The sequence below is a fragment of the Acanthochromis polyacanthus genome, chromosome 11 (genome assembly GCF_021347895.1).
Source record: "Acanthochromis polyacanthus isolate Apoly-LR-REF ecotype Palm Island chromosome 11, KAUST_Apoly_ChrSc, whole genome shotgun sequence".
NCBI lineage: Eukaryota > Metazoa > Chordata > Actinopteri > Pomacentridae > Acanthochromis > Acanthochromis polyacanthus.
Genome location: NC_067123.1, coordinates 10,379,312 through 10,401,127, shown reverse-complemented (window position 1 = coordinate 10,401,127; position 21,816 = coordinate 10,379,312). Strand labels below are relative to the sequence as shown.

The following is a 21,816-nucleotide window of genomic DNA, read 5'->3' as shown; positions in this document are numbered from 1 at the left end:
TCTTACAGCATTTTAACAAAACTAAAAGTTTGCGACAACGCAAAAGCCGACGTCCACAAATGTGTCTTTAGTTTATCCTGAATGTTGTTGTGCATTTTGTTTTTCAAAATTGTTTCTTGAAGGGAACTAAATATTGCAAGATGTATATTTAATTTAAAAAAAGGAAAAGAGGAGTAAATAAAGTGTCTTGATTTGGTGTTGGCAAAACTACCAGTAACCACTTTAGATTTGGCTATACATATACACTCAGCAGATACATTATTGGGAGCACATGTTCTACTGCTGTCAACACAAACATCTAATCTGCCAATCACACAGCAGCAACGCAATGCATTTAGGATGGTAGACGTGATATAGAAGACTGATCAGAATGGGGAAACTCTTCAGACAAATGATTTCTGTGCAGATAATCACATAATCAGTTTGCAACAACTTTTTAAAGAATTTTAGAAATGAAAGGGAGGTTGGATGTGGGTCTATAGTTAACCAGCTACAGCACCTGGATCTACAGTAGGCTTTTTAAGAAGTGGCTTTATTACAGCAACTTTAAAAGTCTGCAGTATGCAGCCTGTTAGTAAAGAGAAGCTGATGATATTTAATACTGCAGTATTAATAAAAGGAAAGACTTCCTTGAACAAAGTAGTGGAGTAACTAGTAACTAGTGTTACTGGTTTAGAGGAATTTACTGTCGACATGAGCTCTGAGCGATTTACAGCAGAGAAGCGGTCCAAGTATAAATCTGGTTCTATGGAAGCTTCCAGAGCCATGACACCTAAAGACATGTTCAGGGCTTTTTGTGTCAAATTCAAAACTTGAAGTGACAAAGGTCATGAACTCATCACTACTGAGGGCTAAAGTAGGGTGACCATATTCTGTTTCTCTGAAAAGAGGACACATTTCCAGCTCGCGCGCGAAAAATTTTCAGTCCTCCCCCCCCATTTTTAGGGGTTTTCCGTGGGTCAGGGGGCTTTCTGTGCTTCAAACTCAGTTAAACAGATATTCTGAATTCCCCAGAAAGAACACTTTACCTGGATATACAGAAAAATAGCCCAAAACACTCACAAACAGTTGCTTTATAAATAATATATTTATTAATTTAAAGCAATTCTCCTAAACAATATAATCAGTCACATACAAATATGGCATGCTCTAGTCTTTAATAGTTATTGACTCAAGTTGTGTAGGAACACATGTATTCAGATGTTTAACAAAATAAGAAATAATCATCTCTCTTAAGTCTGACACTTACACCTCAGTTAGGAAAAGTGAGGTAGAGTACCATTCTTCAAAATAACCTTCCAATTATCAGTTATGTAAAATAGAAATAATGCCTCAAAATATTAAACAAAAAGAAAAAGAGAGGTAGCCTATTCTTCAGTGTTCAGTTAGGCCATTCTTCAAAATAAGGTGTCTAATGGCAAATGAAAAAAATATAGAAATAATGCCTCAAGTCAACAGTCCTTTTTTTCATTCTTTTTCCTTCTCTTATTAGCTACAGAGACATAAGTCCCAGCTTTGCAGACTGTACATTCTGCCTCCCATTTGACACGACCCGGACGAAAACAGGGGTACTTTTTTTGCATTTCATCAGTAAAATGACATTTGCGTTTCGGCATTTTCTTTCGGTTCGAGTGTTCTCTCGCAGTGTGCCTACCTGCCTGTCAGCCTGCGAGGAAGCGAATCTCCAGCGCCATGCCGCGCGCCGGCGCTTCAGAGACGCGGCGCTGGCGCTCCGCAGCGTGTGCAGTGGAAATTGTCTGATAGAAGAGAATGGGTTCTAAGTGCTGCGCAGTACGATTCAAGAGCGCGGCGCTGCACGGCGCGGCGGTTTCGCGTTATGCGGAATTTAGGGGATCAAAAACCCGGACATTTGAAGGACTTTATAAACGCCGGCCGGACAGGCCGGACAGCCTCTCAAAAGAGGACATGTCCGGGCAAAAGAGGACGTATGGTCACCCTAGCTAAAGGAACAGAAGACTTCACACAGCTGTGACTCTTTGTCAGCCTGGCTACAGTGCTGAAAACAAACCTGGGGTTGTTCTTGTTATCCTCAATTCAAGATGAATAATAGGCACTACTTTCCTGAAGAATAGTTACTTTTATATGTGAGAAAACAGCTTTGTCGTGTGAGTGCATATATGAGAACCTGACCTGGCTTTGGTTAATGAGGCTGGAGTATACCCACTAGAAAAAACTCGACCACACCACTGGGTGAAACGCCATTAAAGGCTATCTCAAAGAAAACATGAACTAGAAGGACTGTAAACTCTAATTCTACAACATCGGTGTTTGGTGAGTCTGACTGTTAAAGGATAATTAATTCAAACAACAGCAACTAGTGGAGACACAATTAACTGGAAATTTTCTTTAAATCCACTCCACCCACAACACAAGGAAACGAAGTTTACTTTGCTGATCAGAGCAGAGACGCCATTAAATGAAACTGTGGGATCTGTGCAGACAAACACTGACGAGGAGGACTGTAAGTCAAAGGGACTGTGTTTTGGTGTGTCTTGTTATTGAAAAGAAATCTGGAAATTAGTTGAAATTGCTGAGAGAGCTCTTTTTGAAAGGTACCTGACTTGTCATGTGTGTTCAGAGACTTTCAGAGATCCTGCAAAAATTCTGGGAACAAGCTGAAAACAAAAACTTTCCCATCTGTAAAAGAAAATCCTCAAAAGAGATTGTTGGAGTAAACTTTACACTGAAGGAACTGGCTGATTCCTTTGCTGGGAGACAGAAAACTGGATCATGTGAGGCAGAAAAAGTAGAAAAGAAAGTGGAGGTGGCGCTAAGTGAAGTTCTGCTGAATTTGTAGAGCACCATTGCCTTTCCAGTCTTTTGAATTCTGCTTGAAGATGTGCGATTGTTCATTATACTATGGAGCTATTTTATTATAATTTATTGCTTTTTTTGTCAACAGCAGCAACATCATTTTATTCAAGCTGCAGTCCTATGAATGAGATTATCCACCTTTGGGAATAATATGAATGGAAATAATAATGAAATCCTTTCCTTAAATTTAGTTACTGCATTATGAGATGAACATCTGCTGTAATGGAACTTCTTGGTAGATGCTCCATAGTCCATTACTGTCAAACCAAATGTCATTAAACAATTATCAGACAAAACAGAGTTTTGTTGAAAAACTGTAAGATGTTCAGTTTCTATGGCAAATGTCAAATAAGATCAAGGGTGTGATTGAGTTCGTTTATTAACATTTTGAAGTAAAACAACTAAGTACAATGATCTAAATGCTGGGTTGAGGCTTTCATTCTCATCAACTACAGTGCCTATCATAAGTATTCACCCCCTTTGATGTTTTACCCTTTTATTGCTTTCATAAATCAATCATGGTCAATAAAATTTAGCTCTTTTAACAAAAAAAAATATTCGAAAAAACTCTTTAATGTCAAAGTGAAAACAGATTTCTATAAAGTAATGTTAATGAAAGAAAATTATATAAATGAAAATAATTGTTTGCATAATTATTCACCCCCTTTTTAATTTAATGGTTTAATTCAATAAAGGTCCATCAAATTGTTGCCAATAGTCTCACAATTAGTGAAATGAAGATCACCTGAGTGGTGTGGGTGTGTTTCAAGTGATTGAGTTGTAAAACACCTGTGTCTGAAGGGTCCAGAGAGTGATTGATCAGTATTCCTGGCTACCATTACACCATGAAGACAGAAGAACACTCTAAGCAACTCAGGGAAAGGGTTATTGAGCAGTACAATTCAGGGGATGGTTACAAAAAAATTTCCACGGCACTGGACATCCCCCGGAGTTCAGTGAAATCAATTATCAAGAAATGGAAGGAATATGGCACTTGTGTGAATCTGCCTAGATCAGGCCGCCTTTGTAAACTGAATGACCGTGCAAGTAGGAGACCAGTGAGAGAAGCCACTAAGACCCCTACAACTACTCTGAAGGAGTTACAAGCCTCAGCTGCTGAGATGGGAGAGACTGTGCATGTAGCAACTGCTGCCTGGGTTCTTCACTGGTCAAAGCTTTATGGGAGAGTGGCAATGAGAAAGCCACTGTTGAAGAAAAGTCATATTAGATCTCGACTAGAGTTTGCCAAAAAGCACGTGGAAGACTCCATGGTCAAGTGGAAGAAGATTCTTTGGTCTGATGAGACCAAAATTGAGCTTTTTGGCCATCAGACAAGACGTCATGTTTGGCGGAAACCAAACACTGCACATCACCAAAAACACACCATCCCCACTGTGAAGCATGGTGGTGGCAGCATCATGCTGTGGGGATGTTTCTCAGCAACTGGACCTGGAAGGCTTGTAAAGATAGAGGGCAGAATGAATGCTGCAAAATACACTGAAATCCTGGGGGACAATCTTTTTCAGTCTGCAAGAGAACTGCGTCTTGGGAGAAGATTTATTTTCCAGCAAGACAATGATCCAAAACATACTGCAAAAGCTACACAGGAATGGTTAAAAAAGAACCAGGTAAATGTTCTGGAGTGGCCGAGTCAAAGCCCAGACCTCAATCCTATAGAGAATTTGTGGCTGGACTTGAAAAGGGCTGTTCATGCCCGATACCCGCGCAACCTGACAGAGCTTGAGCAGTTTTGCAAAGAAGAATGGAGCAAAATTGCAGTGGGCAGATGTGCAAGACTGATTGAGACCTATCCACACAGACTCACTGCTGTGATTGCAGCCAAAGGTGCATCTACTAAATACTGACTTGAAAGGGGTGAATAATTATGCAAACAATTATTTTCATTTATATAATTTTCTTTAATTAACATTACTTTATAGAAATCTGTTTTCACTTTGACATTAAAGAGTTTTTTTCCATTAATTTTTTTGTTAAAAAAGCAAAATTGTATTGACCATGATTGATTTATGAAAGCAATAAAAGGGTAAAACATCAAAGGGGGTGAATACTTATGATAGGCACTGTATAGCAGCATAACTAAGGGACATCTCAGGTGATCCTAACTATAAAATTTATCAGATAGGAAAGTTTTAATTCTAATGTTAACAGCAGAGGTGTCTGGCTACTGAATCCAGACTGGGAGCTGATTTCACAGCAGAGGAGCTGATAACTGAAGGCTCTGCAGCTGAAGCTGAAGTAAACAAGCAGCCTGAGAGCAAAGGCCTCTGTTAGGATGATATGGTACATTAAGGTCTTTAAGATATGATGGAGGTTGGTCATTGGGAGCATAGGCGTCAGTTTAGGGGGGGACGGTGGGGATGTGTCCCCCCCACTTTTTGTCAGGGGTCATTTTGTCTCCAACACATTCAAATTCTTCACATGTAAGCCGTTGTAAACCCAGTTATTTTCAGCAGTATAGAAAATTCCGACGCTCCTGAATGCACCACCCGCACTCGGCCGAGAGTTGCACATACATGCAGCACACCTTCGTGAGGTTAAAAAAAAATGTGCAGATGCTAAATTTGCACCCGTGCCAAGTGGAAGCTCCGACCAGAGGCGTGCAGGGGCAACATTTTGGCCCGGGAGAATTAGTACTATAGTGGCCCACAGATCCCTCTACCCGCATGTACTGATAGCTTAACAGGTTGAGCCTCTGCCTTTGGTGTGGTGGTTGTGCGTTCAAGCCCAGCTTGTGGCATTTTGCCGCCGTTCTTTGACATTTTCTCAAAGTGCTGTGGTCTCCATCACCCCCACTTTTAAAAACAAACTGACGCCCTTGATTGGGAGTTTTATATGTTCGAAGCAGGATTTGAAATTATATTTTGGATATTACAGGCAGCCAGTGAAGGGAAGCTGATACAAGAGGAATATGATCTCTGTTACTGGTTCCTGCCAGAACTCTGGCTGCAGCATTTTGTGTCAGCTGGAGTTTTTTTTAAGAGAATTACTGGGACATCCTGATAATAGTCCAGCCTAGAAGTTATAAATGCATGGACTAGTTTCTCATCATCACTCTGAGACAAGATGTTCCTGACTTTTTACAACATTACACAGATGAAAGAAATCTGTCCTACAAACTTGTTTTATGTTGAACAATGTATCCTGATCAAAAATAACTTCCAGGTTATTTACAGTAGAACTGGAGGCTGAGGCAATGCTATCTAGAGTAACTATCTGGTTAGAGTGTGTGTTTCTGAAGTGTTTCAGGCCAAATACAATAACTTCAGTTTTGTCCAAATTTAAATTAAGAAAATTATAGGTCATCCAGGTCTTTATGTCCTTCACACATGCCTAGAGTTTGACCAAGTGATTGGTTTCCTTTGGTTTCATAGACAAATAAAGCTGGGTGTCATCTGCATTACAATAGAAATGTATGCAGTTCTTCCCAATAATATTGCCTATAAGGGGAGCATGTACAAAGTAAATAATGTAACACAGAACACTGTGGAACTCCATAACTAACTCTGGTGTGAGTAGAAGAGTCATCATTAACATGAACAAACTGGAATCTCTCTGATAAATATGATTTAAACCAACTTAATGCAGTTCCTTTAATCCCAATAACTTGTTCCTGTCTCTGAAATAAGATGCTGTTATCAGCTGTATCAAATGCAGCACTGAGATCCAGTAGAACAAGTACAGACACAAGTCCACTGTCTGAAGCTACTAGAAGATCATGGGTCACCTTCACCAGTGCTGGCTCTGTACTATGATCTATTCTACATCCTGACTGAAACTCTTTGGACAAACCATTTCTGTGCAGATAATCACATAACAGCTTGCAACAACTTTTTAAAGAATTTTAGAAATAAAAGGGAGCTTGGATTTGGGCCTATATAGTTGGTTAAAACACCTGGATCTGGAGTCGGCTTTTTAAGAAGTGGCTTTATTACGGCAACTTTAAAAACCTGCTGTATGTAGCCTGTTAGTAAAGAGAAGTTTTTCATATTTAATAATGCAGTATTAATTAAAGGAAAGATTTCCTTGAACAATCTAGTGGGCATAAGGTCGAACAAACATGTTACTGGTTTAGAGGAATTTACTGCTGACATGAGCTTTGAGAGATTTACAGCAGAGAAGCAGTCCAAGTATAAATCTGGTGGCTTCCAGAGCCACGACACCTGGATATTTTTTGTGTTATATTCAAAACTTGATTAGAGAAGAAGGTCATGAACTCATCACTACTGAGGGCTAAAGGAACAGAAGGCTCCACACAGCTGTGGCTCTTTGTCAGCCTGGCTACAGTGCTGAAAAGAAACCTGGGGTTGTTCTTGTTTACCCCAATTAAAGATGAATAATAGGCAGTTCTTGTCCTATGAATAGCTTTGTAATATAGGAGAAAACAATTTTTCCAGGCTAGGTGAAATTCTGCTGAATTTGCAAAGCACCATTGCCTTTCTTGTCGTCTTGAATTTTGTTTTAAGATGTGCAGTTGTTCATTATACCATAGAGCTGTTTTATTACAATTTATTGCCTTTTCTGGACAACAGTATCAATTGATGTACGCAGTACAGCTGCAGTCCTGTCACTGAGATTATCCACCTGTGTGGGACTAACATTAGATGAGCTGCTCTCTATTGTGTTGGCATCCAGCATTAAAGTCAATAATAATGGAATCATTTCCTTCAGTTTAGTTACTGCCTTGTCAGATAAATATCTGCTGTAATGGAACTTCTTGGTAGATGGTACGTAGTGCATGATTGTAAATTCGAATGTTATTAAAAATACCATCTGGCAAAATAGTTTTGTTGAAAAACAGTAAGATATTCAATTTGTATCCCACGTATCATGACAAGATCAAGGGTGTGATTAAAACTGTGATGTGGTTTGTTCACATTTTGAGAAAAAACAACTGAGTCTAACAGTCAGCTAAATGCGAGTTAAGGCTGTCATTTTCATAAACCACATAGATATTTAAGTCACCCACTATAATGATTGTCTGTACTGAGCACCAAGTTAACCAAGAACTCTGAGAATTCAGATAAAAACTCATAGTAAACTTTGTAAATTCAAAAACTGAAAACCTTCTTTTCCCTCCAGTGGAACACTCCATGATGTTTTTTGTCACTGCAACTTCTGGAGTCCCAGACTTCCCAGAGTTTATGGGTTCTGTCCTGGTTGATGAAGTTCAGGTGGGTTACTGTGACAGTAACATCAGGATGCCTGAACTCACACAGGACTGGATGAAAAAGTTGATAGAACACGACCCACAACACCTGAAGTATTATATTAACGAATGCTATGCAACCCCGCACTTCCTCAGAGCCACCATTGACAGCTTGATGAAACGCTTCAACCAAACCAGAGGTAAGATTTTTTTTAGTATACGTTTTCACTGCTAAAATGTGTTGTTCCTCTGTTGGAAGATGCTGCACCAAATATCAGTTCTTCTTTAGTGTTTTTTTAGGACAAGTCTCAATGACTTGCAGCCATTACTATGACGTTTGTGAAGCTAACATCTGCAAGCAGAAAAGCTGGTGTCTTTATGAAATTATTTACTGATCAATGAAGTTTTGTACTAGAATTTTACTTGTCGGTTGTAGTTGTAGTGCTGGTTGTCTATCAGTCAGAAGACTGTTGAGTGACTGTTGTTTATGTTCATATCAGCCAGCCTTAACAGTAAACCAATACAATCTCCCTCTGTGTCCCAGGTGTCCACATCCTACAGCAATTGAGTGGCTGTGAATGGGATGATGAAACTGGAGAAATCAGAGGTTTTAATCAATATGGATATGATGGAGAAGACTTCTTAGCGCTGGACCTGCAGACGCTGACATGGACCGCTCCAAAACCACAGGCATTCATCACCAAACTGAGATGGGATGCAGACAAAGCTAGACGAGAGTACAATAAATACTCTTTCCACATGTTCCCTGACTGGCTGAAGAAGTATGTGCACTACGCGAGGAGTTCTCTGCAAAGAACAGGTAGAATTACACAACCTGAAATACACATAGTTCTGTACTCCATCTGTTTCTATCCACAGGAGCATCCAGTGAAAATTAAACGGTGCATAGACAAAGTTATGATCCAGCTGTTTAGGTTCAACTAGGTGTAACCAAAAAGAAAGGTTATTGGTGAAGTAAAGCAATTTATTGCTGAGTGATTACTACCTATTCTCCTCCAATTTAATTAACAAATGAAAAGGTGATAAAACAAAGAAAATAGGGCTGATGGGTGCTGCTAACTCAGAGAACCAATGAAAAAGTTATTAAAAACATAGCAAACAACATACCAGAAGATAACTAGTAAACTCCACAACCAAACTTACAGACACTATAGCAACACCCATGTGACTGACAAAAATACAACCTACTAATCAGCAGCTCCAAACAATCATTACCTTACACAGGATACAGCAATTGAGCAAGAAACTTAACTGTCACGAGACAAGAAAGGGAACAGTGTTGGAAGTGGCAGACTGGAGCAGTGTGTGGCATGGCCGATGGTGGAGTGAGGCAGGCAGATGTTGTAGATGGAGAGACTTTGTCCAGTGGGGTGAGGGTCCGAGTAAGAGAGGTAGGGAGTGCAGGTGGATTCCAGGAGACTTGTGAGAGTACAGAAGACTTATGAGGGAGGGTACTGAGGAATCCGGGCTTGAGCAGATGGGAGGTTCAAACTGGAAAGCAGGAGACACGGAATTATTACAAGGCATGAAACAAGGAGCTAGACTTGAATGAGAATCTGACCTGACTGAGAATGTTCAGTGGTCTGGTGCTGAGTAGTGTGCAGTCTGACTTTATGGAAAAGGACGTAATCGACATCATCACTCGACCTCCCAAATCCCGCCGATTGGATTGGCAGCTCCTGCCCACATTCATTTCTCAATGGGCTACAGTAAACAATAGACACAAGGAACTCCTAGCCTAGTTAAGCAGCTGCTAACAGAAGTTACATATTTTACAAAGAGCAAAAGAGACAAGACACAAGGCACAGAGTCAAGCTGCTTGTGCTAAATCACAATCACCTGGACTGTGGGTTAGGCTGCGGATTTAAACCTTAGGTGTGGTGATTGCTGCAGTTGGATTGGATGAAGGTGGAGGGAGCTGGGTGGTGGTCCAATCAGGCACAACAGTAGGTGGAAAGAGGAATGAGATTCAGAGCAGGCTGAAAGCTCCAGGTCAGTCATCCTGATTGGAGCCATGTGGACTCTGGAGCTCCTCAGCCAGCCATAATGGAAAGTCAGCACAACCCATCTCCTCACACAGAGACTACAAAGGATCCACCACATAAAGTATACGGCAACCAGGGACTGTGACAGACACACAACACATCCAGAGAGGTAAACTGCGAAGCTGGTTTGACACAACTGGGCTTTCTTTGTGTAAGTCAGCTCGACGAAACCCCAGTCAGAGTTAACCCCTTGTCCCGAATTTGCATCATACCACTTTCATTCAGACTGCAGTCCAGATAGCGTATTCATCCCCCAATGCTGGTTTGTGCATATTCAATACATACCTTGGAACCTTTTGCAAGAACTCGTTTCTCATAGGATCAGTCGGAGTGGCGGCCAAGTTATTATATATCTGCTATTAATGTTATATATCTATTCTAATGGAGCAGACAAATTAACAATCTCCACTTAATTTAGAATCAGCTGGAAAGCAAAAACACAAAATAAAATGCCTTTTTTTAATTGTAAATAAATTCAGGCATTGAGGGGTTAACAGTTATTGTGAAGGTGGTTATCAATGTTCTCAGAATTTCTGCAGTAAACTCGCAAGTGCGTTCAGATAAAAAGACGCGTTTGGATGCGTAGTTTGACTCTTCTTCTCTACAAAATGAAACAATCATGTCAGCTGCTTTCGTTAGCAGGTTATTATAACGGAGGACAATGAGGAAAATAAAAATATATCACAGTAAAAAAGCACTGCGACCTGCAAATGAAGCCCAACAGGAATGTTGGTAGATAACTGTTCAATGTAGTAATATTTACTTTAAAGATAAATGCAGCTGATTATTTCTGACAGCTGCACATTAGTTGCCTGGAAAATCCAGACTGACTTTATGTATTAATATATAATACAAATAAAGGCAGTCTGGCATTGTTGATGATACGAGACGATTTCAAAAAGGAGGGGCTAACGAATGCAGCTTGAACGAGAAAGAACCAATCAGCGTAACACGGATGTGACGCACAAACAATCGACCTTGAAGTCCATGTAGTCCAAACAACAATGGCATGCAGCCGAGAAAGCGTCGCGGTGAATGATTACTGCCGTTTTTGTCACAAAAATCTGCGAATACATGGGGTACTCTCAAGTACAACACTTATTTTGAAAAGGCTACACAACAAAAGACTCCTTCCGAACGATTAGCGGTGTTAAGGAAAACTTTAAATTGGAGCCAAACCAAGTCGGTGCGTATGTGTAAAAGTTGCTTAAATTTACTCACACGTTTGGAACGGGATTTCCTCTGTACAAACAATGGCAAGTAAGCCGAAAGTAATGAGCCATCCACTGCCTCCTCATCGTCGAAAACGTCAAGTGAAAAGAGGCAACGACTAACGCCAAGAGACCACAAAAAGATTTGCTTTGATTTTAATCCAGGCGCTGAAGATGACACAGCATTAACTCCCGCCTCCCGTGCTATGATGGTCGTACCAAACTGTCCCGGGAGGGGACAGTTCGCCTAATGCCAAACTGACTCTCCTGTATCTCCTAACATGGAGATAGGAGATTACAGTACATGGAGATTCAGTTTGGATTTTCCAAGCTAGCACATTAGAGCAGTTAAACTTCAGACTTCATATATGTAAACATGATATTGTATTGAAGTGCATTTAGGTCTGACACTGTCCCATAACACAGGTTAAAAGAGAACCACCATCACTGCACTGAAAACTCTGACTTAAGGCTCAACATACCTGCTAACCCACTAATCTCACTCTATAATAGAGCCTTCTAATCTGTTATATTCAGTTAAGAGTCTGATATTGGCTTTTTTTTGGTCCAATAACCGATATGCCAATATTGTCCAGCTCTTAATTTCCAATAACAATATCAACTGATACCGATATCGTACCAATACTGATACCGATATATGTGGGCTTGGAAATGATTCCAAGTCACAGACATATTGTTAGTCAGGCACAGCAAGCCTTGTTACTGCAGCCACATGTTGCAGGGCTTAAAGTGAAATAATCCTAAACCTGAACTTTTTACCTTTTGGGTGTGGGTCAAGGGTACAAGCGAACTAATAAGAAATTAAGATGTCTGCCTTCGCAAACTAGACTACAGATTACAGTAACACAGAAAAGGTCAGTTGGTGGTGGTAAGGTACTCCATCTTGGCTGCAACATGGTGCAAATATATTGTTCAGCAACCATCAGTAAAACACATGGAAAAAGGACACTGATTCACCTTTTAACAATATGTGCACCATTTGCACTATTTATTCAGAAATAACAACTATGTAAACAGTTACAGTGCAAAAAATTACTAAATAAATAAAAATATAATTTATAACAACAAACTATAGTTCAGTTCAAATAATGACAACAACAAAACATTGAAGTGCTCTAAGAAACTGGTAACTTAAATAATCAGAAATAAGAAATAGAAAATAAACAAATACAGTTTCCTACAGACAACTACAGTTCAGTTCAATTAAAAACATTTACTGTGCTACAACAACTGCTAAACTGAATCTTTATTTTTTCCTGTCTATTTCTTCTTTCTTTCGGACATCTTTTACTTCTTGCATAAATGTTGAGGCATTGGCAATGTTCACTTTTTCTGTTTGCAGACATTGAGTAGTTAATCTGGCCTCGGCATCATCATCATAAAAAAGAAAAAGAAGAAGCACATTAAGTATTTTGTCAATGCTCTGGCTAGTGGCTTTGTCATATACAATGAAACACACCATTTTTTTTTTAAGCTTTTCAGAAAGACTTTTCTTAAATGCTGGTGCTATGTCATCCATATTTGTGAACCGCATGCTGATTTTACAAGGACAGTTTGAAAAAAGAATTTTTATCTTCAGTCAACTTTATACACAGATTAACAAGTGGCTGAGAGCTGATGAATGACAAGCAGTGTTCTGCAAGGAATGTGCATAAACGTATTTTTTTAATCACTAACCTGGTCAGTCTGATGACAGTATCTCAGCAGTGGTTGCTGCTCCAGTCAATGAGTTGTGAGTTTCAGAGCAGACAGCAGCTCTATGGGTCTGGCTTCTCAAAATGTATGGTTTTATTGTGTATGACGAAGCCACTGGCCAGAGCATTGACAAAATACTTAACGTGCTTTTTCTTTTATTTGATGAGTAATTTCAAACAAACAACATCGTGTGCAAGTGGGAAAGAGACAGGGAGCGGTTGGTGATGTGGTGATGTGATTCCGCTTGTGTGACAAGAAAAAGTGTTGGTAGGTTAGTTACTGACGGCTAATGTGTGTGGTTTGTGATTGTTGACACTGGACTGGTAGATCTCGAGAGGTTGGCTGCTTGAAAAGTAGAACTTGGGTCAAAAAAGGTTGGCTCCCCTGCTTTAACCATGCACTTGTTTACATGCTTCGCGACGCAGTTTGATGATGCCATCATTTACACGCCAGAAATACGAAATCCAGGTATTATCTTATGGGTTGTCATGATAGGCAAAAAAACAATAATGATATAGACCGATATTACATTTTTTAAAGCCTGAGTTAAGACTCATCAGTTTCTCTCTCCAGATCTTCCCTCAGTGTCTCTCCTCCAGAAGACTCCCTCTCTCCGGTCACCTGCCACGCTACAGGTTTCTACCCCGACAGAGCGACTTGTTCTGGAGGAAAGATGGAGAGGAGCTTCATGAGGACGTGGACAAAGGAGAGATCCTCCCAACCATGATGGAACCTTCCAGATGAGTGTTGACCTGAACATCTCATCAATCGCTCCTGAAGATTTGAAGAAGTACGACTGTGTGTTTCAGATGTCTGGTGTCAAAGACGACATCATCACAACTACTGGACAAATCAGTGATCAGGACTAACTGGGGTAAGTCAGTCAGAACAGTGGAGTCTGGAAATGAAACATATTTATCCTCATTCTGCAGTAGAGATGAAATCTGAGGGTTGTGTTTTGGTTCCAGTTCCTCCATCAGGGTTTCCTGCTGGTGCTGTCATTGGAGTAGTTGTAGGTCTGCTGTTGCTGTTGCTCTGCATCACTGGACTCTTCATGTGGAGAAAGAAGACTAACGGTACACAGTAACACAAGAGCAGCTGTCCCTGCCTTCACATTCAAAGCAGAAATCTGTGAAATTTCTTTATGGCGAATTATTATAGATCCATCATTTTAACTTCAGTCATCTCTCATCTTTGTTTCAGAGTTCAGACCTGCTAACAGTAAGATTTTCTGATATTTACTGCAGATCTGTAATCAGTCTGATCTTAGCAGTCTTCTCTTTTGGGTTTTAAACTAAGGCTTTGTTTTGTTTTTAGCCTCAGATTCTGCAGACAGACATTCAGATCCTAACTGATCACAGTGAGTACATCCTTGTTCCATCTATGCATTGCAGATATAAATGAACCTAAAAACACTCAACAGCATACTGAGATAATATTTGCTGTCCTGTAAACACCAGCCTATTACTCCTTTTAATTGTTAGTATCCAATAAATAGTCATGTATCATGAATTCTACTGAGCATCTGACCAGTTATTTAACTTCTTCATTTCTTAATCTGTCCTGACAGACTCTCAGGGAAGACAGGAGGAGGAGAATAAACTCCAGTGAAGTTGAGATTCTGTTGAAACCGTGAATTGATTCTGTTTTCCAAATATGAAGCCTCTGCAACTAACCTGGGTTGGAAACTCTTGTCTCTTCAGTTTAATTTTGTGTCCAGTATTGTGCAAAAAATGTGGACACTTTAAATGTTTAGTTTCTTATCTGTGATGCAAAACCATCTGATTGGTTTTAAGTCTAACCACAGGTACAAGAACAACTTAATATGATTATTCTCATAGTTTGAACACATATTGCATGTCTATATGTATATGGCATGTATATCTATGAAGAATGGTTTACAGATTATAAACTATGTCTACTTGTTTGCCATCACTGTCTAAACACACATTAGTGTCATGGCAGCTTCTGTTGTATTTGTGGTATTTTTCTTCACATTTTTTATGCGATTATTTTTGTTTTTATTGGAAGATAATCAGGTTATTAGTTCATGTAAGTTATCAGTAACCTAAATCCATCCATCCATCTATTATCTATAAACTGCTTAATCCTTATTAGGGTCATGGCAGGGCTGGAGTGTATCCCAGCTGACTTGGCCAAAGGCAGCGGTCTGTCAACTTGAATACATTGAAATAAAATCCTTAAACAATCTAAAATACAATGTCCTGAACAGGTACTTGTATTCCCGCAGTGTGCTAAATATTAGGATAAGAGTTTATAAATCACACAGTGGAAAAATTTGCAGTCTAACAGCAGCAAATGATAAAGGGCAAATGTGTTGGGAACATCAGTACAAAATGTAAATAAACGAAACACACATGAGTAATGATTCTTCCAGGTGTGGATATTCAAGTGGATGTGGAAAATAACAATATTATGCATATCAGTGGTATAATACTGATTCATACTGATATAAGAAATATTGATGCAGCAGATTAAGGTAAGATAAACTTTATTGATGCCACAGTGGGGAAAGTTCACCATTAGCAGCTTAAAAGACAGGGGTATAAGGACGGTGAAAAGAATATATTAAGAAGAAATTCTGCCCTGAATTGTACCTCGTTTTTATGAGGTGAGCATGGATGCAATATGTGGACGTAACAGGAATTTTCTGGATCTGCTGGACAGGGTGTCACATGGCACTGTGGGCACTTACATCAAAATAATACAAAACTAAAATGTCATTTCATTTTAGTGCATCCAGCTTAAGAGCTGGATGCTCTTAAGCTTTGAATTAACTGATGGTTAACTAAATTTGTCCCAATGCCAACGTTGTCATGAAGTTGTCAGTTAGTTCTTGACTTGGTTCGCCCTCCTGATGTATTTACTCCTCAATCTGAAATTATTTTTCTATTAAATCAGGTGTGTAGTACTTATAGAAACGAGCGCTTCCGATTGCAATCCTACTACAAATTGACCATGATTTATCAGTTGGAAGTCATACAAGGAACAAACGATTAAACTGTTTGGTGTTTCTCATCAATTCCTGCCGACCGCTACATATTTAGTTCATGTTCATGTAGCAAACCCCAGCCAGACACGTTAAGTTCAGCCATCAGCCTTAAATGCAGATTCACCTTTCTGTCCTTTCATTTCTTCACTGTAACACCTTGTCCACGCTCGGTGCTTATAAGTTTAAACACATCCTTTACTAGACAGCAACAGTGTGGAACCGTTGACTGTCATCTGTATCTGAATTTTCATCAAACAGGCTGGACCGGAGAGCAACTAGGCGCAGGATTGGCTGAGGACTCTCTTATCCCGCCCACATTTTACCGCAGAGGCTTCTGTTGCTGTCTATCAAGTATAGCCACGCCCCTGGCTGCACCAACTTTAACGATTTATTTAAAATTCAGTATTGATTTATTTTAAGATCGGCCACCTGATCTCTCATTTTGACCATGAAAACTAACGGGAAAAAAATCCTGAGCTGTAGAAAATCAGTCTATCAAATTTTATTTTTTCCAAAAATGAATTGGGGTCGATGGAGAAAAAGCTTTTTGGAGCCAACCCTAGCGGATGGCGTGATATTGCAAGTTTTTGACACTTCCGGGTGGGCTTCAATTCTGGAGCCAGATGCTACGTCCACTATATATACAGTCTATGGTCAAGTACCGCTTCTTAGACAATACTTCCTGTGCCGCTGGAATGGTTACAAAATAAAAGCCCGAGACATTAAAAATTTGCCTTTAAACTATAACATGGAGGGAACTGTTATTTTAACACTAGCAAAACAAAGGCTTGCCAAAAGTGATGAACTGATCAACACACCTTCATAAGTGTAATTTACATAGAGCTTGGTATTCATATATAACATACACATGCCTTACACATGCCTGTGCTCAGCACATGTTCATTTTTATTAAACATTTCATCCATTGAAAATAATAAGTCAACTGAGCAGCCTTGGCAGAGTACTGCGCTCTCTGACTGCTTTTCTCGTTCCTGATGTCTTCTATTTTTCCACATTTCCTCACACTTAAATGTTCCAGATCCCAAGACTGAAATTGATCTTTATTTAATATTACAGACATAAAACACAAAACATAGTTTTTAAATGACAAATTTAAAACTTGTATCTCCCCTGTGAAAAAGTATTTGCCCCCCTTAATCTGTAAACTGGTTGGACCTTCTTTGGCAGCAACAACTGCAGTTAAATGTGTGTGATCAGTCTTTCACATGGAGGAATTTGGACCCACTCTTCTCTGCTAAATAGTCTTATCTCAGCCACATTAGATTTTTTTTTTTTTTTTGCCCTTTTAAAGTCTTGCCACTGCATCTCATTTGATTGGATTCATCCTTTGACTTGACCACTCCAGAACCTTCATTTTGTTCTTTTTGAGTCACGCAGAGGTGGACCTGCTTGTGTGCTTTGGGTCTTTATTTTACTGCATAGCACATTTGTGTTGAGCTTTAGGTCCTGAACTGGTGATGGATGTTAGAAATTTCTGATAGAAAGCAGAACCATCACAGTCCTTCCACCATGTTTCACTGTTGATATCATGTTCGTCTGTGAAATGCAATATTGGCTTCATACCAGAGGTAATGGACTCATGTCTTCCAAAAAGTTCCACCTTTGACTCATCAGTAAACAGGATGTTATCCCAAAAGTGTTGGAATTCATTTAGATTTTTTTTGTAAATACCAGACAAACCTTTCTGTTCTTTTTGGTCAGTAGTGGTTTTATTCTTGCAACTCTCCTAAAGATGTGATTTTCTCCCAGACTCTTCCTTATTGTGGAATCATGTAGACGGGCCTTAACTGAGGTCTGCAGATCTTTTGCTGTTCATCTGGGTTCTTTTGTGACTCCTGGATTAGATATCAACATGCTCTTGGAGAAATGTTGGTCGGCCGGCAACTCCTGGGAAAATTGACCACTGTTCCATGTTTTCTCCATTTGTTGATAAATACTCTCACTGTGGTTCTCTGGAGTCCCAGAGCCTCAGCAATGACTTTGTAACTATTCCAGAATGATAAATGTCAGTGACTTTCTTTCACATCTGTTCTTCAGTCTCTTTAGAACGTGGCTTCATGTCCTGCTTTTTAAGGCCCATTAGCTACTTCACAATACCAGACAGGTTCTATTTAGTGATGTTTAGATTCAACAAGTCTGGCAGGAATCATATGTAGGTGTGGATGGTGAAGATGAAATCAATTGTCTGGGTGCAAATAATTTTTTCACGGCACTGTATGTAGATTATACACTTTGAACCTCCTAGGACCTGGAGTCCACATATGTGGAAAACTTTTTTAAAATTTATTTTCAAAAAGAGCGTATTGTTCAGACTAATAATAACAATCTTAACACTAATAATAATAATAATTTTAAGAGGCTACTGATGTAAATGTGTCATAATGAAAAAGAAGAGTATCAGAGCTCATTTAAGTTTGGGGCTCATGCTCTATGTTGTCATTTCTTGTCATTTTCAGTGTGATATTCTGACATTTTAGATGTCTGTGTGAGCACATGATCTTGCTCTGGTTTAAGTTGTGATTTTTTTAAACTTATTAAATGATAATGAGTTGATATAAAGTGGAGCTGATAGAAGAGTCGTGTAAACATTGTTGATGTAACCATCCACAAAAAGTGAAATCACTTATGTGCAATACTTCTTTAAAGTTGACATTTTATATCATTTTTGTTTGATTGTCTTCATTTTTTGTTGCATTTTAAGACATTGTGGCATTTTAAAACATTCTACAGTAGTTAATCAGTTTATGTCTGAATTCTTGCTTGTGTTGTACGTCGCTTTGGACAAAAGCGTCTGCTAAATGAAATTGTAGAACTGTAGAATTGTAATCAGTGTGCTGTTTAATAAGCTTGCAGGTCAGTTGGATCAAATTTGTACAGTAAGAACATTATATTTGAGGTGACGTCACATAGAAGCATAAAGAGTTTTAACAACCCTGATTGCTGCTCTTGAATGCATCCTTGTCTCTTATATTGGAACAGCCCCACCTCCACTTCTTCCTTTTAGTAATCGGTGTTTGCAGATGATGGGATGTGGCAGAAGAACAGAATTATTTATGTAGAGCAGCGGCTGTATGACTGGATATGAATTCTTAGAAACCAGAACCAGGAAAAAACACTTTCTGACACAAACACAGGAGCTTCCAGGTGTCCTGTTCTATTCCCTGTTTCGTCTGCTTGAAATGCATCCTTCATATACATTTCAAAGATCCACTGTGTGTCTTTGAAATGTATATGAAGGATGCATATGAACATAAATTTCGGGCTGCACTGACCTGCAGAGGACTAAAATAAAGTTTGAAATAAAGTTTGAAAATATTCATACAAATGTGGACGTCCTGCTGCTGTTCTGCCTTTTATCTATTATTCATGCTGTTTGACCATTTTGCTTTAATTCTTCTTTTAAGTGGAGCTGATGTCCTGTTAGAGACGAGTCACTGAGGTCCATTTACTGTTTGGTTTAAAATCAATAACTCATGCAGGTGATGTTCTGCTTTACTGTGAATGTGACGCACAAACTGTCTGACAGCTGGAATCAGTTTCTTTTGTTTAAAACTGTCTTCATTTTCATTTTAAAACTGTATATTTATTTATTCACATTAACTTTTGTAATGAGAGATTAACAGTGGCAACTCATTCTGAAGCCACTTAACTATTCATCTTTTTTGTTCTTGTTTGAAGTTAGTTCTTCAGACTCCTCCTCACAGATTATGTAAACTAACGCTTTCAACCAAACCTGTTTTGTTCACTGTTTGCTTCTGATTGTTTCAGCTGATAAGAAGCACTCCTTGAATTTACTGTCAGACTCTATTGCAGTTTTCCTCGCTTGGTTTTTTCATCGCAGTTTCACACACTTGACCCTCAGCAGCAGTCACTCAACCACGATGGAGTTTGTTTTTCTGCTCGTTTTATTTCCCGTCACACTTTCAGGTAAGATGTTTTAAGAGTTTTAAACATGCAGAGTCTTGTAGAAACTGATTTGTTTGATAAGATGGTGTAGTTTCTCTTACAGCATTTTAACAAAACTAAAAGTTTGCAACAACGCAAAAGCCGACGTCCACAAATTCAATTCAATTCAATTCAATTTTATTTATATAGCGTCAATTACAGTCAAATCGTCTCAAGACGCTTTACAGAACCCATATGCCTGACCCCCAGAGCAAGCCCAAAGGCGACAGTGGCAAGGAAAAACACCCTTTTAACAGGGAAGAAACCTCGAGCAGAACCCGGCTCTAAATAGGGGGGACCCATCTGCCTGCTGGCCGGGCGGGTTGAGAAGGACAGAAGAGGGCAAGGGGGAGGGATGGGAGAAGAGGGAGGGGTGGGAAAGCAAGGAAAACACAACACACATTTGGATACATGCATGACAGGATATGTGACACAGACAAAGTATAAGCTAACATTGAAAACTGACTCATAGTTTACTCTTTATGATGTACGGCTCTGACATTAAACATACTCCTTATATAGCTAGCAGTAAAATTCAAACAGTATGTAAGTTAGCATAACAGTATTGAAGGCGATGCAGAGTTGACTGGTGGAAAAAGGGAATTGGAAGCAGAGGGCTGGAAGGTCAGTAGCAGCATCCCACAGTGGACATGGTGGAGACTGGACCAGCTGGTGGAACATCGACCGCAGATCTGAAGCATCCAGCTCTGGGACCAGGGACACTCGGAGAAATAGCACAGGGGGAAACAGAGTGAATGTACTGCAATAACGGTATACATATTAAATGTAAAGGTAGATAGAGAAGGGCTCAGTGCGTCAAGAAAAGTCCCCCAGCAGCCTAGGCCTATAGCAGCATGACTAGGCAGAACGAAGGGACGTCCAAGAGGAGTCAGCTGTACAATGAAGACACAAGCCGAACCTCTGTGGGTCACCCAGTCAGCCCCAACTATAAGATTTGTCAAAAAGGAACGCTTTAAGCCTGGTCTTAAAAATAGAGAGGGTGTCTGCCTCCCGAACCCAAACTGGGAGCAGGTTCCACAGGAGAGGCGCCTGATAACTGAAGGCTCTGCCTCCCATCTACTTTTAGAAATTCTAGAACAAGCAAGTAAGCCTGCAGTTTGAGAGCGAAGAGTTCTACTAGGATAATAAGGTACTATCAGATCTTTAAGATATGATGGAGATTGGTTATTAAGAGCTTTATATGTCAGAAGAAGGATTTTTAATTCTATTCTGGATTTAACAGGAAGCCAGTGAGAGAAGCAAGTATAGGGGAAATATGAACTCTTTTGCTAACTTCCTGTCAGTACTCTCGCAGCAGCGCTTTGGATCAACTGTAGATGTTTAAGAGAGCTATTTGGACAACCCGATAATAAGGATTGCAATAGTCAAGCCTGGAAGTAACAAAAGCATGAACTAATTTTTCTGCATCACTCTGAGACAGAATGTTCCTGATTTTACAATATTACGCAGGTGAAAAAAGGAAGTTCCTACAGACTTGCTTTATGTGTGAGTTAAAGGACATGTCCTGGTCAAAAATAACTCCAAGATTCCTCACAGTAGTACTGGAGGCCAATGTGATGCCATCCAGAGTAAACTATTTGCTTTTGGAAAGCGAGTTTCTAAGATGTTTGGGGGCCAAATACAATGACTTCAGTTTTGTCTGAATTTAGCAGTAGGAAGTTAAAAGTCATCCAGGTTTTAATGTCCTTAAGACAATCTTGCAGTCGAGCTAACTGATCAGTTTCATTCTGGCTTCATAGATAAATACAATTGTGTGTCATTGCCTATAACAATGGAAGTTAATACAATGCTTCCTAATAATATTGCCTAAAGGAAGCATGT

General features: G+C 39.5%; 1 protein-coding gene and 1 long non-coding RNA gene across 5 annotated transcripts in view; both read left to right on the top strand.

Annotated features, from left to right (window-relative positions):
- Window positions 1-7,918: 7,918 nt before the first annotated feature.
- Window positions 7,919-21,816, top strand: part of LOC110969859 (major histocompatibility complex class I-related gene protein-like) — a 176,500-nt gene continuing 162,602 nt past the window's right edge. For 2 of the 4 annotated variants that reach the window (XM_051956052.1, XM_051956053.1), the window contains exons 1-2: window positions 7,920-8,202; window positions 8,547-8,822. In XM_051956052.1, the coding sequence (XP_051812012.1) occupies window positions 7,947-8,202; window positions 8,547-8,822 (532 nt within the window). In that variant the 5' untranslated portion in view covers window positions 7,920-7,946. Of the gene's footprint in view, window positions 8,203-8,546; window positions 8,823-21,816 lie in introns of all 4 variants that reach the window. The other 2 variants (XM_051956054.1, XM_051956051.1) reach the window with 2 other exon arrangements.
- The window catches only part of LOC127536260 (uncharacterized), a 31,595-nt gene continuing 23,526 nt past the window's right edge, over window positions 13,748-21,816 (top strand). The window contains exons 1-2 of the long non-coding RNA XR_007945252.1: window positions 13,748-13,869; window positions 13,964-14,011. This is a non-coding gene — a long non-coding RNA (uncharacterized LOC127536260). The remainder of the gene's footprint in view (window positions 13,870-13,963; window positions 14,012-21,816) is intronic.